General features: G+C 40.5%; 1 protein-coding gene across 2 annotated transcripts in view; it reads left to right on the top strand.

Moving 5' to 3' along the window:
- Positions 1–16,040, top strand: part of CCDC88C (coiled-coil domain containing 88C) — a 97,424-nt gene that overhangs the window by 46,997 nt on the left and 34,387 nt on the right. For both annotated transcript variants that reach the window (XM_042047240.1, XM_042047241.1), the window contains exons 5-12: positions 1,759–1,817; positions 3,430–3,513; positions 5,143–5,283; positions 5,986–6,170; positions 6,706–6,787; positions 7,231–7,389; positions 13,662–13,808; positions 14,851–14,995. In XM_042047240.1, coding sequence (XP_041903174.1) covers positions 1,759–1,817; positions 3,430–3,513; positions 5,143–5,283; positions 5,986–6,170; positions 6,706–6,787; positions 7,231–7,389; positions 13,662–13,808; positions 14,851–14,995 — 1,002 coding nt within the window. The remainder of the gene's footprint in view (positions 1–1,758; positions 1,818–3,429; positions 3,514–5,142; positions 5,284–5,985; positions 6,171–6,705; positions 6,788–7,230; positions 7,390–13,661; positions 13,809–14,850; positions 14,996–16,040) is intronic.

Below are 16,040 nucleotides of genomic sequence, written 5' to 3'. Positions count from 1 at the left end.
GAAAGAGGAAGCCTTGTATTCTGCTACATATGGGGAGAAGAGTAAGAATGATTGTATGTTTTTCAAAACCAGTTTTTAAATATTCTGCAGGGGAATAAGCTATATTGTATTTACAGGCTGAAGTGTGAACTTGCATGCTTAAAGATGGTTGTTCCTGTTGAAGAGAAGAATTTCTGCTTGCAAAATCATAATGGTTACTAAATGCAAGACCTGGATGTTGAGAATTGTAGTGTTCATTCATACAGTCATGATGATTTTTGTAGGGCATTCTTGAGTCGTTTTAAAAGATGAACATTCCTAAAAGTTGTCGAAAATTTGTAGGTATGTTTAAATACTGGTTTAGGACGTTTGTGTGCTTGGAAATCAGGAAACAAGTTACTTCCTAAGCTGCCTGCACGTGGCCATGCTGGCTTGCAAGGTTGTGGGAATGGCAGGAACCCCCGTGGTAATTTAGGTCAGTGCCTTTGTGCAGCTGTGGGGCTGTGGCAGTTTAACTGATGAGTCAGATTAACTCCCCTTCCCTGGCCTTGGGTTCTGCACATGCCTCTGACTTTCTGCCAGGGCAGCCTCACAAGGGCATGCTGTTGGTGGAGGAGCGCAGTTGCACTCAGAATTTAGTATCTATGTAGTGATGGGAGTAATTGAACACCCAAGTAAAGCAGGGTATAAAATGAAAGTGTTAGTCCCAGTTATACACTCAGGAAGAATGCATATATGTAGGGATGAGAGAAAACTTTATGTGGCCTGTTTTGTTTCTTTGTTTCTCTTTCCTGATCTTCCCCCAGTGTGGATGAGGACAGGCTTTTTCTGAAGCTAGCTCCGTAAAGATGCTTTTATTTCCTCATTGAAACGCCTTGCCTTCCTTTTGCCCTCCTTGCCTTGCCCTTTGTCTTATTTTGATATACATAATGTCCTTTACCATCCAACAGTCCACATTAATTTTGTTGAAACAAGCTGTCTCTAAGCTGCACCAGTTCCTCTTGGGAGGCTTTCCCTCTCCTAACCCTAGGAAATGGCCGGCAGGGCTGCTGGTCGCAGCAGGGTTCCCTGCAGCAGCACCAGGGATGTGTCTCCTCTCCCCACGGCTCCCAGCATATGGTCAGCTCCTCAGTATCGCTTATACGTCACTCATTCTCTGTCCTCTTACCACATGGGGTTTACGCTTCAAAGTGCGAACAGGCTTTGATGCAGAACACAGGCAGAATTTGTTTGCTAAAACATCTCTCAGAGAGGATTTATATGCACAGAATGGTATTCAGCTTTGGGAAGTCTGAGTGGCAACTGTTTTACAGAAGGAGAATTTAGGGCAAGTTCTTTGTGAGTAACCCTCCTTTGCTTCTGCCCATGGTGTTTTTGTTTTATTTTGGTAGGGTTTTTTGGAGTGGGGAGAGCTGTTGGTGGTTTGTTGGGCTTTTTTGCACTCTTGTTAATCATGACCCAAGAGACAAGGATTGGTCATAGGCATTGAACTATTTAAAGGAATTCTTTTTGTGATGTATTGATCAGAAAAGCCTTAGAAAATGATAGGTGAGGATAGCACATCAAAGGAAAAATGCCTTGCTGAAGTTGGGATTTTAAACTAATCCATATGAACTGCATTGTTGCGTAAAAAATACGGTAACTTTATAACAGGCATATATATTTTGTTCAGGCACTTGTTCGAAGGTCTTCTCTTTTTAGGCATGTATTTTGGAGATGATCACTTGGACGTAGTTTATCTGTTATACACATGTACTGATGACCTTTTTTCCTCTCTAGGTAAAAGCATGGATGAAATCAAGAAGCTGCTCTTGTTGGTTCTGGGATGTGCTGTGCAGGTGAACATTCATAGAAAATAAGACTTTTTTGAATCTGGTTTTTTTTTTCTGAGCTGAGAAAATCTACCCAAAGATCAGTGCTATGTGAACAAATCTTGAGCTCAAGACAGCTTGTGAGCTAAATTGTGAGAAACACAATAGGTGAAGGAAAGAAATGCAGGGGAGAGGAAGCACATTGTGTGATAGCAGTAGCCTCAATTTGTTGCTACTGCTTAATCAGACACAGGATGTGTACTTTCACAGCTTCAATAACACAGTGGGACGAGATAAGTTTTGAACAGTGCTCTTGATATCAAGCTTGCTGTTGGTATATTTTCTTATTGTTTTAAAATAAAAAGTGGAACAATACATGTTAATGCCAAACAAATAGTTTAACAAGTCTAAATATTTGTTTAATGAATCATGATTTTATTTGCACAATATTTTGATTTAATTTTGTGTCGAAAATACCAGATTAATAGATACTTTGTATATTAGTGTGGAGATCTCTGTGTGACATTTGTTTAAATAAATAGAGAGACAATGCATATGGAAAACTGCAGAAATGCACAGCAGTTACTGGATAAAGAAATCAGTGTTCTGCCCACCAAACCTCTGAGGCAGTAAACAATGGCCTCGTTTCGGGCGGGCCTTTGCTGATAATTGACCTTGTTTGTAGGTCTGCCTAGTGTCTTTGTCATGCCTTAGGACACTTACCCTGCTCAGCTATGTCAGCTCAATTATGTCAGGGTAAAGCTGTCTACGTATTGCCCCTCTGAATTACGTTAGTGTTGCATTGCAGCACAAAGAATTGTTTTTGCTGCTGTGCATCCTCAGCCCTCGTTTACTGGTCTGGGGTTCTTCCCAGTGAAATAAATGGTTGAGACTCAGAACCAGGCCCCAGAAGGACACTGTAAATGAGTTTAAAAAAACCCTTTTAAATACTGCTTAAGTTCTTCACAGTGCAGTGTTGTTACAAGAAGGCAATAACGTTCTTAGTGCACAATCACAGATATACAGATAGCAGATGTCTGCCTCTTCTAAAGCCTTAAGTAAAAGATTTACTGAAATCTGTTTGTCTGAAATGTCACTCATTTTTATCCAGAATGTTTCCCAGTTTTTTTTTATCTAAAGCATATGTTGATTTAGTCCAACAAACAACATTGGGTGTTGATGTGGATAATATCTAAAGTGATGCATCTCTCTTCATTGCCAAAACTAAGCAAAATGCAAACAGCAAAGCAGACAGGTTAAATGGTGCAGTGTAAATGAAGGTTTACATTTGTGCAGCTCCATTAGTGAAGCTGTGATGATTTCTTCGGGCTGTTTCCCCACCTCTTGATCACACTGCATGTTGAACTTGTTTCTTAAGAGCAAAACCAGCCATTTAACTTAGCCTTAATTGTACTGACTATAAAGTTTAAATAATTTAATGCCATTTGGTTCGTGCTCCATATGGAGCAGTGAAGTGTTACACCTTCTAGTGTGACAAAGTATATAGATCTTAAAACAGTTTTTTATTAGCATTATGGGTTGTTTGAGTTTGGAGGGTTTTTTTAAATTTAAATGAAAAATTGAGCAGTTAAGTTTTAGGGTATGTAGCACTGTTTCAGGGTGTGCTTTCTTTTAACAGTGTGAAAGAAAAGAAGAGTTTATTGACAGAATAAAACAACTGGATATTGAAACCCAAGCTGCCATTGTGTCGCACATTCAGGAGGTAGGATTCCTAGTATTGTCTCTTTTGATGTTGTATCTCTCCCTTCCTTGACTTAACAGTCAATCTGTTAAGGATATTTTTGCTATAAAATATTAATGCTTAGAATTTCATAATGGATTCGTGAAATTCACAAAAAGGAAAATTGAATTCATGTTCCTACACTCAAATTACAAGATGAAAATAGGTGTTGGGATCATTGCTTGGCTCAGTGGTCTTTTAGAGATGCAGTGGTAAATGCCTTGCTTGCCACTTAAAGGTTATGTAGAAGGAATTGTTGTAAGGATCCATGTGCAATATTGACAAAATCCATGTATGTCTTAGAAGCTGCAGAGCCCCTTGCACCAATGGTGTAAACACTTAGTCCCCAAGCCCTGTGGTAGGTGACACAGCCTGCCCAGTGTTGGGGTCCCTCCCCTGCCGTGTAGCCCTGGGAGAGGGGCCCTGAGGGCACAGACACGGGGTTTCCCTGCCCCTGCTCAGCCTCGTTCCCATTGGTTGGTTTGTGTTCCCTGTGCGGGCAGAAGGACCCTTGGTCCCGTGACTGGGACAGTTCCTCGGCAGAGCCCCGGCCATGCGGCTGGAGAAATAAACATCTCTGAAACATCTAGCAAGAATCTGTCTGTCCATATATATTTCCTTTCCACGGGACGCCTGGTTTGGTATATGCATGTTGCAGGATCCCCACTGCAACAGCCCAGTGACTCGTTTCAGTGGCCTCTGAGCTAGATGGTCTTGAAGAGCTGAAATTGAACATATAGTCTTTTTAAAAAGGTATTCGATCCAATGACAAGCATTCTTAGATTTCTAGGACTTCAGAAGAAGGAAAGGCTATGGATAGGCCTGCCAAATAATACAGAAAGTCTCTTACTTTGAAGAGCCAGGTGGAAGTGCCCCTCAGTGGGAGTGGATGCTGACTGTGGCCAGGTGCATGCAGGTCATGCATGCAGGTGTAGAAAGCCTGGTACAGTCAGATTTGAGGAACAAATAAGGGAAGTCTTAAGACAGGAATTTTTTCTTAACATTTAAAAAAATAGTTAATTTTTAGGAAAGAAAAAAATTACAATGAGGTAAGGACATGATTATAACAAAAGCTGGAACCGTCATTAACTGAGCTTGAGAGACTTGCCTGATGTTTCTGCTAAATGATTCAGAGTAAATCAATTTAGGTAGGGTAACAGTTGAAAGATACACTGCTAGCAGCAACCAGAGGTATTTCTGCAGCTGATACAGCTCCTCCCAGCTGTATCAGGTGCAAATTGCAAATTCATTGAAATTGGGGATTCTTCCTAGTAACGTTCAGTGTGGGATCAGTCCCTTCTCTGTGGGGATCACCTCAGGGTCAGTAAGACAGTTGCATACTTCTAATATGCAAGTGTGCATGCTATTGATCATATTTATCTGATCACTTTTAAAACTCAGACTTTAAGAATTATAAAAAATGTAAATACCAAGAATTTCTGGGTAGTGTTGTAGTTAAGGTAGTTGCATTTATTATTTGCAGCCTGGGTTTGGTGAAATGGATATGTTTTTTAATTTATCAGTAGAAGAACCTGGGGGATGCTGCATATATGGTGAACAAATTTTCAACTCAACCAGTGGAAAGACATACTTTTCTGTTCCTATTCGTAGGTGACTCACAACCAGGAGAATGTATTTGACTTGCAGTGGCTGGAGCTCCCAGATATGGCCCCAGAAGAACTAGAATCTCTCTCCAGGAACATGGTTTTCCACCTCAGGAGGCTCATTGATGAGAGAGATGAATGCACAGAAGTACGAGGACATATCTATCCCATACAGAGCTGATGAGAAGCTGTAGATGAGGGCTCCATTCCTTCTCTCATGTCTTGTTTGTGGACTAGGTTTCTCTTTCTTCTGCACCTTTCTACTACACCTCTGAAAATTTGTAGAAAGTGTTTGACTTTTCCATTGGTTCTTGTGTAAGCACTAAGATGTGGTAAAATGATTGGTGAAGAGGAGTTGAGCAGTCTCTCCATGAAATGGAGACCGAATGTCTCTGAGTCTCTGTCTAGTCATTCATGCAGTGCTTCCTAGTCTCTCCATTGGCATCTACCCTCCTGGGCTCCATTGTCTTGTCTAGTTTTTTTTGATTCATCAGTTCCTTTCCCTTCAGATCTCTGGAGAAGCCTCACCTTCTTTGGCCTGTTAATCATCTGTCATGCTTTTGACTGCGATTGTGTTAATTAAAACTGTTAGTTGTTACAGGTTTTTATGAATTCTTCAAGGAAAACAGACTACTTATTTTGAGCATTGGAAGGGGAATGTTCTAGTGGTCAGAGCATAGTGGAGATTCCTTTCCTCTTCTGTGTAACCTTCATTCCTGGCTGTCACTAGGATTCTGTATCATGCTAGACCAATAATTTCCTAAATCTAAAAATATTTTTAGGTATTTTTAAAACAATGTATAAATACGCTATTTATCTCTTGGCACTACATAGTCTTCTGTATTTCCAGGTCATTGTAGATCTCACTCAAGAGAGAGACTATCTGCAGTCTCAGCAACCACCAAGCCCTCTGAAAGTACCAAGTCCAGATTCTTCACCAAACCCTGCCAACCCTCTTTCTAATGAAGAAAAGCAGCACCTTGCAGTTGAGCTGGCGGACACAAAGGCTAAATTGAGAAGAATCCGTCAGGAGCTGTAAGTCACCGTTATTTTGTGCTTCTGGAGAGACTTGCATATTAAGTCTTGTACATCCTGAAAAAGCAGGAGCCTGTTGGCTCCAATACACCAGCTTCCATAGGTGCTCTCAGAATCACACCTTTCAAATCAGAGCAGTAGGAAGCTAGTAGTGTCTTCAATCTTTTCTTCTTTCATAATTGGCTTTTAAATGTAGTGATGGCTGCTTCCATTCTTCTTTTTGTCTCATCTCTCTCTTCCCCTCCTTCAAAATACCAACTGCTAGCTCTGCATTTTAACTTGAAGTAGAAAGTCCACAGGCCAGTGAAGCAGGTGCACGAATGAGATTTAAACAGAGGAACTTAGTATAAAAATAGAGTTGCAAACTCAGATCTATGATATGCGTATGGTATAATGGGAAAATGATGAAGCTGTCATAATAAAGAATATGCTGTGAGATTTGTATCTTCTTTTACAGATTCCTGGCAGTGTCCATATAATCAATATTGTTTCAGGAAAGAAAAAAAATTACTAAGATTTTTCTAATCTTTTTCAGGGAAGAGAAGTCTGAGCAGCTTGCAGATTCTAAACATGAAGCTGAGCAGCTCACCCTAGAGCTGCAAAAAATAAAGCAAGAGGTGAGATGGGCTTGTTTTACTGTGACAATCTTCCCTATTTAAAAAAAGATCCTGTTTCAGTGTGAGGCTAAAATTACTACTATGCCTCTTTTGTAATGAAGGAATCAACTTAGTCCAGCAAGCTGTTCAAAGATTATGGTCGTGGCATAGCAGTGCTATGCTTTTCACTTAACTGTTGAGAGCAGTCTCATCTGTTCAGCTTGCAAATAGCCTAGTAGTGCCTGAAGCTTATGCAGCATCAGGCATTAGTAATGTCCAACAGGCTGAAGAACCTCTCTGTCTTGTAGAGAATTTACTGGCTACCAAGAGAATTCTTACTCCTTAACCAGGGGAATACTATTTGTCAACACTTAAAATCAGTAAGTAAATACAAAAAAATAAAGTTTGAAGTACATGCTTAAAAGTGTTAAACTTAGATTTTTCTCCCTGCTTATCCCTCACAGAACATGCACCTTGCCTCAGATGCTCGCTCTGCCCGAGCATACAGAGATGAGCTCGACTCTCTGAGAGAGAGGGCAAACCGTGTGGAGAGACTCGAGATGGAACTGGTTCGGTGCAAGGAGAAACTTCACGATGTGGAGTTTTACAAAGCTCGCATGGAGGCAAGTGAAAATTAGGAGGATTCGTTGAGTAATCCTTAATGTGTGGCTTTTGTTGCATTACTAGTTCATGTGTTGTTTGTCATTGAGCTGACTGTAGCAGAACATCAGAGCAAGTAAAATTTTCATGACATACATCATAGCAGTTGACTGAGCATCATTAAACTTCTTTCAGTAGAGGAAGGACTTGGTGCGCACAAAATAAATGCCCATTAGTTTTAAAGAACTCTGCTTAGTTCAGCATTATGTGGCTAAACAGGACAAACCTTTTCTGAATGTTGTTGGTTTTTTTTTTTTTTAGAGTCCAGATCCTTAGTTTAGCTTTAGGTAAATTCTCTGTGTTCCAGAGTTGTTCTTTGACCAGCATTTTAAATACCATGTATTAATTAGTTAAGTGGACGTCTGGGCGATTTTCCTTAGGGTTTTGTAGCAGATGCAACTGGTGTTAAAATGGCATTTTTAAGGATGACCTCAGATGACAAATTCTAGCCACCCCTTTTTGCAACTGTTACTTATAGTAGAAAGGAGAAAAAATTTGGTTCCTCCCTAGTTTTATGAGTGGGATATGTTAATGAGAATTGTGTGGCTTTGCCCTAGTAGTAATGTCAGTTACTCAGCTTAGTCACCTGCAGCTATGCCCATCCTGGAATTATTAATTGAATTAGGTTGCAGAAGACCTTGGAGATCATCTGGCCAAACTCATTGGCTCAACATGGCTGACATTAAATTTAAGTAGGACTGCTTTTACTTTCTGTTCTTTCAGTTCTTTGAGGCATTCACACCAAAACTCCCAATAATCCACATACGTAACACTTCAGCCAAGGTCAAATAAATCCAGACTGCTGAACAAATGCAGGTTCGGTAATTGACAACCTCACTATAATTAGATAAAATCCAGGTCTGAAGTAGAAGAGTGAGGTTGCCAGGCCTCTTGCTGAGAGCATAGACCTTATTTTTCTGCTCTATAAACTCTACTTTGTAGGTGATTTTTTTTTCCCTTCTATAACCTAAGGGGGCAGCTAGCTGCTGCTTCTTATGAATAGGTTCACTAAAATGGATGGTTATTAAATGTAGTAATAGACTACAAAAGCCTGTCTTGCTTCTCAGTAATTCTCAGTTTGCATTAGGAAGTACAAAGCTCTGTCTCTCTCTGTTTTCCTCCCTCAAGCTGGCAAATCAGTCATGCTCTACCCTGGCACACTGGCTATCAGTGAGCCATCCTGGTGTTCCCCTTCTGACTGTGCGCTGGTGGTGCTTAGCTTTACCTGCTGCTCAGATAATTTACCTGGAGCTTGGAGAGGAGTTTTTGTCCCCTTCATCTGAGATCAAGGGAGTAGCCTCCTTGCTTGCCCCAGAGCCAGCACTTTCCTGCGCTGCTGTCTGCATGTCCTGCACTGCTAATCTTGCTTAACACAGCATTCAGTTAAGAGACCTTCACGTTAGTTTCAAGTTTGTTCTAACTCTCTTCGCTCTCTCTTCCACTCTGTCAGTTTTTGGTGGAACTGTGGAATGTCAGAGATGAGTGCTGGCTCTCCAGGGATACCTCCCTGCAATACTGTCATAGTTTAACCCCAGCCAGCAGCCAAGCCCCTCGCAGCCACTCACTCACTCCCCCACCAGTGAGATCAGAGAGAGAATTGGAAGGGTAAAAGCTGGAAAACTTGTGGGGTTGGGATATGGACTGTTTAGTAGGGAAAGCAAAAGCCACACACACAAGCAAAGCACACCGAGGAATTCACTGCTTTCCATGGACAGGCAGGGGCCCCATCATGTGTAATGGTGACTTGGAAAGTGAAGCACCATCACTCCAAATGTCTTCCCCTTTCTTCTTTTTCTCCCCACTTTATATACTGAGCATGATGCCATATGGTCTGGAATATCCCTTTGGTCAGTTTGGGTCACCTGTCCTGGCTGCATCTCCTCCCAATCTCCATACACCCCCAACTTCCTCGCCAGCGTGGCAGTAGGACAGCAGAAAAGGCCTTGGCTCTGTGTAAGCCCTGCTCAGCAATAACAAAAACATCTCTTTATTATCAACACTGTGTTCAGCCAAATCCAAAAAACAGCCCCATACCAACCATTGTGAAGAGAACTTACTCTACCCCAGCCAAAACCAGCACAAATACAGTAGTGGGACAAGGACTATTTCCCATCGATCTGGCGCATGTCTGATTTGGAGCCCTAGTGTGGCCTTTAGTAAATATTGTTGCTATTGTAGGGGCTGAGCTTTTCTAATGTGCAGCAGGATTGCACAGCTGTCTGCAGGGTGCTCTGTGGTTTAGAATAGACAGAGAGTTTCACATTCTCACCACTCCCTCTCCCATCATTGATCGAGTTTTGACACAGCCATGGACTGCCAGCATTGAGCAGCAGGCAAACTCCATTGGTCTCAGGCTGATGCATTCAGAGGATTCCACAGGGCACTATTCCATGTTTTTATGGTCATAGAGTAGCACAAAGGCTGTGCATACTAGCCAGTATCTAGCTTTCCATGGGGGCTCAGTTTTCTGTCAAATCTGACTCAAGTCCTCTGCCCCTCTGAAAGAAGAATTAATGTCTGGGGTCAGTACAGTGTCTGGTTAGATTTGTTCTGGGATGTAACAGAGTAGAGATTCTTACCTCTAGACTGTACAGTGATTATTCATTTACTGGTTGCTGATGGCTTGCTAAGCTGCTCTAACCCTTAAGACCAACAAATCATACAGAGCACAGCAGTGAAAATGTAGGTGTGTTCAGCATCAGCCATTGTTCTGTGGTAATGTGGTATCTTAAGGCTCATAGAGTCTTGACAGGGTTATTAATAAGCAGTGCCAGATTGGTAGGTGAGAAGAAAAAGTGGATTTAATGTTTTGTATCAATGCAGAAAGCTATTAAATGAGTCCTTAAATCCTTTTCCTTCCTGGTATTGCAGGAGGAGTGCAGAAGGTTCAAATCTGTATGTCAGTGTAAAACATTTAGGGCTTGTGTGTTGTTTTCCTTCTCTGTATGTCTTGACAAATTGTTTAGGAGTGACTTGTTAGTTGAACCATTGTTGAAGGGACATGAATGTGCTCTGGAGCCTTCCTGCTGGGGTGGCTTAATGAGCTGTGAATGTGAAGGAGCAGCTCAGTGCAGGGCTTCCTTCATGGAGGTGCTTCTCTGCAGTGCGAAGCTCCCTTCCAGGATTCATCTCCACTGAACCTTTGGCTGTTCCACAAGATGAGCTTGTTTGCTGAGGCCAAGGAGTGTGCTTTGCCCAGTTTTCCTCCTTCTCACCATAATCAAATTTCTATGCAGGATGACAGGAGTAATCTCTTGTGAATTAAAAAAAGGCAAAAGCATTTCTTGTATGTTTTCATATACTGTTCAATGATTGTCACAAGATGTTAACTGTGCCATGGCTCAGTAGCAACAGCTTCTGAACTGCCTCGAGGCAGGGGTTTGAACTGGGTCTGGATGCATGTGCAAATTCTCTATTTTCAGATTTAAGCAATTTCATTGCTACTTTAGTTTCTGAAAATGTTTCCCAGTGGCAACACACCCTGATTGTGCAACCACTTATCCCCAGAGTTAATTGTAACCATCTGAATACACAATGCACATTCTTAAAGCTATTTCAAGTTGCAGTTGATAGGGCATCAAACCACAATATGTAATTCATTTTAGAAACTGCAAAAGCTGAATTAAACTCAGTGTATTAGACAAAAAAATACACAGCCAATTTGTTCCTGATTTTAAAATGAACTTAAGGTTATAAAATAATGTTGGTGCGTTTGTTAATTCAATTAAAAATAAACCTTAATTTCAGAGGAAGCAGCACCACCTCATGACCACCACCTGCTGACTGTCTAACAAGTGTGATTTGTAGCTAGAGAGATTTTTAGGTCAGCTGTGTTATTCCAGCAACTTCTGGGAGATGTTAGTGCTGTCATGTTTTAGTTCGGACAGCTTTGCTTCCCAGGCCTTAAGATGTAACTCTACAAAGCTCCCATGGACTAATTATTTAAATTACATGAACATCTCAATATTAAGACAACCTCAGATCATGGTGATCTGGGGGTGAGCAATGTCTACCTTGTCATAGCAGGCATTTCCACCTGGTTATTAATTTAATATTTCATCAGAACTATTTTGAACTGGCATGACTGCCCATCCTGGGTACTCAATGGAAAGTGCCTCAGTTTTCCATACACTGGAGCTCCCACTGATGTGTGGTTTGTACCAGAGCCTGCATATGTGCATGTACTTGGCACATAGCTTGACTCTTGATGAGACACTAAAATAACTAGTTCTTGCATGGTAGGCAGTTTTAAGGATAGTTATGAGGTCATGTTTTTGAGGTCAGACACCACCTTAGTTCTTAGGGCTGTGGTCCACATTGAGTGGGGTGATCTAGCAAAGTAAACTCTTGGCACGTTGCTGTTTCATTACAGATATTCTGGCAGCTTCCATAATAACCCAGCAGTTTTTGTGCCATGTACTTCCTCTGGTCTGTCATCTGTTTAGTGTCAGCCTTTTAAGTTTGCCCACCCTGAAGTGACCCTGTTAGATCAGACTTGGCCCAAAATGCAGGTTCTGTAACTTTAGTGTTTCAGTATTATTGTTATTTTAGTTACTTGCATACTCAGACATTTTAATTGAAGATGAACCTCTTCAAAAGCACTGACATACTTGTCCTTTTAATGCTACTATAGTAGGGAAATTTTTTCTCTCATGCTTTTCAAGTTGGTAGCTGACCCACTGAGAGATCAAGGGTAGTATGGTACTGCATAAGGTAGACTTTCCGTATTATGCCATATACAGTCAAGCTGCAACAAACAATTAAGATTATGACAGGCTTTTAAATGATGCCCCCCTGTAGTATCAAAAGGCAGGGGGAGTGGCTGTCATCAGACACTCTTAACTTGTTCTTTACATCTATCTTGTTTCTTTTTCTTCTTCTTTTTTCTTCTCCTTTTTTTCTTTTTTGTTTGTTTTTTAAATAACTGAGCCATATAAGGCTTCTTAAGGCTGATTCCACCCCAAAAAATGAGAAGGTAGTTGCTGATTAAGCTGTGAAAATGATTTGCTCATGCTTGGTGATCTTTCAGGAATCTACTTGGTTTGGGTGTTTGTGGTTTGAGAGACCAGACATGAACACTCTGTCAGCAGAGACATCACATTTGAAATCAGTTATCCAGGAATAAACTTGTCAAGCATTTTGTCCTGTCTGTTTGCACATTTTCTGGTTTTGCATGTATCATTGGAACAGCAGAATGGTTCAGGAGAGGAGGGAGGAAACCCGAGAATGATGAAGTTTCTGTAGAGAATCAATCTGCTTCTTGCCCAGTTGTAACTCATCTGGGGAAAATTCCTTACTGTATCCATTTAATCTTTTAAATGCTGATGCGTTCCTGCCACAGAACATTTGTCTTGTACTCAAGACTTATCTGAGGATCAACAAAAGTAAAAGCTAGAAGTGAGGTATTATAGCTTAAAATGAGACATATTTGATACATGTGTTTAAAACATGACCAATGATTCATGGCCAGATTTCATGCTTTGGATATTTCATGTTTCCAGGATAAGATACTTAAATGCACAGAGTTTCATTTGTTATTTGCAAGGAGCAGTTGCAGTGCAGGATAATTAACCTGTTTCTAATGCTGTGGCTACAGAAAAGTAATAAATTAAACTTCTACTCAGTAAAACCAGATCCAAAAGCTCTAATGAGTAAGCGACATGGCTTGTGCAGTTAATGCTCATGTGTTTAGTGGGGAAGTGGCAGGGAGTGTTAAGTATAAAACAACTTCTACTGTTCAAGTGAATTAAAATTCTGTTCATGAGAGAGAAAATTTATTAAACAGGCATTTGCACATAAGTGTACTGAAACAGGAATGCAGATATTGAATGTATTGATGGATACTGTTCCCCATCCCTTGAAAGTAAATCAATCATCTATTTTGAAGCTGGGAAAACAAGGGACTATGATAAGTTGGCAAAGAAATTGGTATTACAACAGTGGAATTGGAACTGAACAGTTGCTCTTTGTGCACCTCTTGATCTAACCTCATATAAAGCAAATGAAACTGTTAAACTGGTAAAATTGAGGAAGAAGACCCTAAGAAATATTAGATTTACTTGCATAATGACTCCCAGGTAATGAAACATAGTATCACCTCTCATTAAAATATTAGGTAAAAATCTTCTTATGAGACAAACATGTCAGATTTCTTTCTTTTTTTTTGCAATGTCACTTTATGAAACTCACTTGGTCTATGAGAAGTCAGTAAGAAATTAACACTTTTTTCCCCTAGGAATTAAGAGAGGACAACATTGTATTGATCGAAACAAAGGCCATGCTAGAAGAACAGCTAACCATGGCAAGAGCTCGTGGTGATAAGTTGCATGAATTAGAGAAGGAAAATTTGCAGCTGAAATCCAAACTTCATGATGTAGAGCTGGTATGCACTTTCTTTTTCATTATGCTAATTTTTTTTACTTTTGTTTTTATGCTACATTACAAGGGCATGTAGTGATAGGACAAGGGGGAATGGCTTCAAACGGAAAGAGAGTAGGTTTAGATTAGAAAGTAAGAAGAAATTCTTTACTGTGAGGGTGGTGAGGCACTGGAAGAGGTTTCCTGGAGAAGTTGTGGGTGCCCCATCCCTAAAAGTGTTCAAGGCCAGGTTGGATGGGGCTTTGAGCAACCTGGTCTAGTGGGAGGTGTCCCTTCCCATGCTAAGAACTGCATAATCTTTAATGTCCCTTCCACCCCAACCCATTCTATCATTCTGTGATTCAGGACATTATAAAGGTCATGTCATGCTAGCTTTTACGAAGTGGCTGGAGGTTCTGAATGCTTTTGTGGGTGACTTGATGAATTTTTGGGCTATGATTTCTGAAAATTTGAGAACCACTGAGGCAGCACTTCAGTGTCCATAAATGCAAATGGCCCAGATAGTCACAAGAAGCAACAACAGATTCATTCTCCAGATCTGTTTTCAGGAGTTAAAATTCAAATTACGAGGCAGGTGCTACTTGCTGATCCATATGACTGTGTCCAAGTTCGATGTGATGAGTTGAAGCTCTGCAGAATTCAAGGTTCTATCTGCAGAATTTCCAGTGTGTAAGAAAAAACATGCAGCATGATGCTGCATGTTTTTGAAGAGCTTAGCTCTGGAGACATCTTGAATCCAGCCTGCCATACTAGTCCTGGCTTGTAGTGGTCCTGTGATCACCTGGTAGGTTCTCGCTGCCATCCCTCTCTCTCCAAGTGTATTGTGGGCCAGAGCTGATGCTAAACAGGGCCAGCTGGGCTTTGCTTTCTGTGGCATATATGGTAGCCCACAGCAAGCATTTAATGCTGAAGGTGTATTTCATTATAAAACCACAGTGTTCAAGGAGATTCTTCTACCCTCAACATACACTGTGCTTGTAGCAGCTCGACCTAGAATCTTACAGATGAGCTGAATATGCGTTTGCATTCATGTGTGTCTTGCACAGGACCGGGACACAGACAAGAAGAGAATTGAAGAGCTTCTGGAGGAGAACATGGTCTTGGAGATTGCACAGAAACAGAGCATGAACGAGTCTGCACACCTAGGCTGGGAACTAGAACAACTGTCTAAAAGCACTGATCTTGCAGATAGTGAGTACCAGCTGGGGTAGCTGTGGTGTTTGTGGTCTGTTTCAGAGTAGACAGATTGGTTGCCTGAGATGGGAACAGAAGGTGAATTGAAGATTGGAAAACTTCCCTCATTCAGCCACTTGTCTTTGACCTTAGTTTTTTTTTTGAACTTCTAAAATGCATTCCTTTAGTATCTTTCACTTTCCTTTGAAAGCATCAAAGTGTTTTGCTTTTGTTTTGTTCATCACTGAGAGAGTGACTTTAAGTATCACACTTTAATAAAAATTGAAAAAAAAAGAAAGCTTTGGAAATGACACAGCAGAAATGTCACATTGAATATTTCCAACTGAGTGGTTGGGTGGAGTCTGTGATCTTTAGTATTCTTTAGTACAGTTAATACAGACAATTAACTGGCCTTTAAGTCCCAGGAAGTAGTGTATGCTGAAGTCATTTATTTTTACTAGATACTGAAAAATGTGTGCAGTTAAAATAACTGGCTGATATTTTTTTCTTTGAGTGATTGATTTGATTTCCGTAACTATCACAAACATAACTAATTCATTCTTCACTGGACAGGTTTTAGAATTGATTTCTGTGTTTAACATTTACTCTATCATACCAGCCTAAATAATGATTCTAAGTGGAACTTGGGAAATACAAGCTATTTCCTGTAATTCAACATGCAGCTTTTACTGAGTATTCACCTTATTTTGCTAAGACTTGCATGTTTGGCTTTGTGTACCAGGAACAGTTGAACTTGAAGACAAAGGAATAAATTAGAGTAAGCAGATGTTTTCAGTGAAACTCTCTAGAATAGCTTTGTTTTGTAAAACAGCTGTGTGTGTGCCTGACACCAATTCTGAAATCTTCTTGCTGTCTAGGATCCAAGTTCTCTTCACTAAGATTAATGACTAGTTAATTGTTATTTGTAAATAATAATCTTGCAAAGCAGGTTATGTTAGCCTGAGAAATGAATGTCACTCTAGTACTCCTTACATGTAATCAAGGATATTGCTCATTGTGTTAGTGGAGGGAAAACAGTTTTCTCAAAACTTAGAAATTTTGA

This window comes from Corvus kubaryi, unplaced genomic scaffold, assembly GCF_017639235.1.
Source record: "Corvus kubaryi isolate FWS band 111438036 unplaced genomic scaffold, C.kubaryi_AGA036_p1.0 66, whole genome shotgun sequence".
NCBI lineage: Eukaryota > Metazoa > Chordata > Aves > Passeriformes > Corvidae > Corvus > Corvus kubaryi.
The sequence above is the reverse complement of the archived record's forward strand: the minus strand, read 5'-3'. Positions and strand labels throughout refer to the sequence as shown.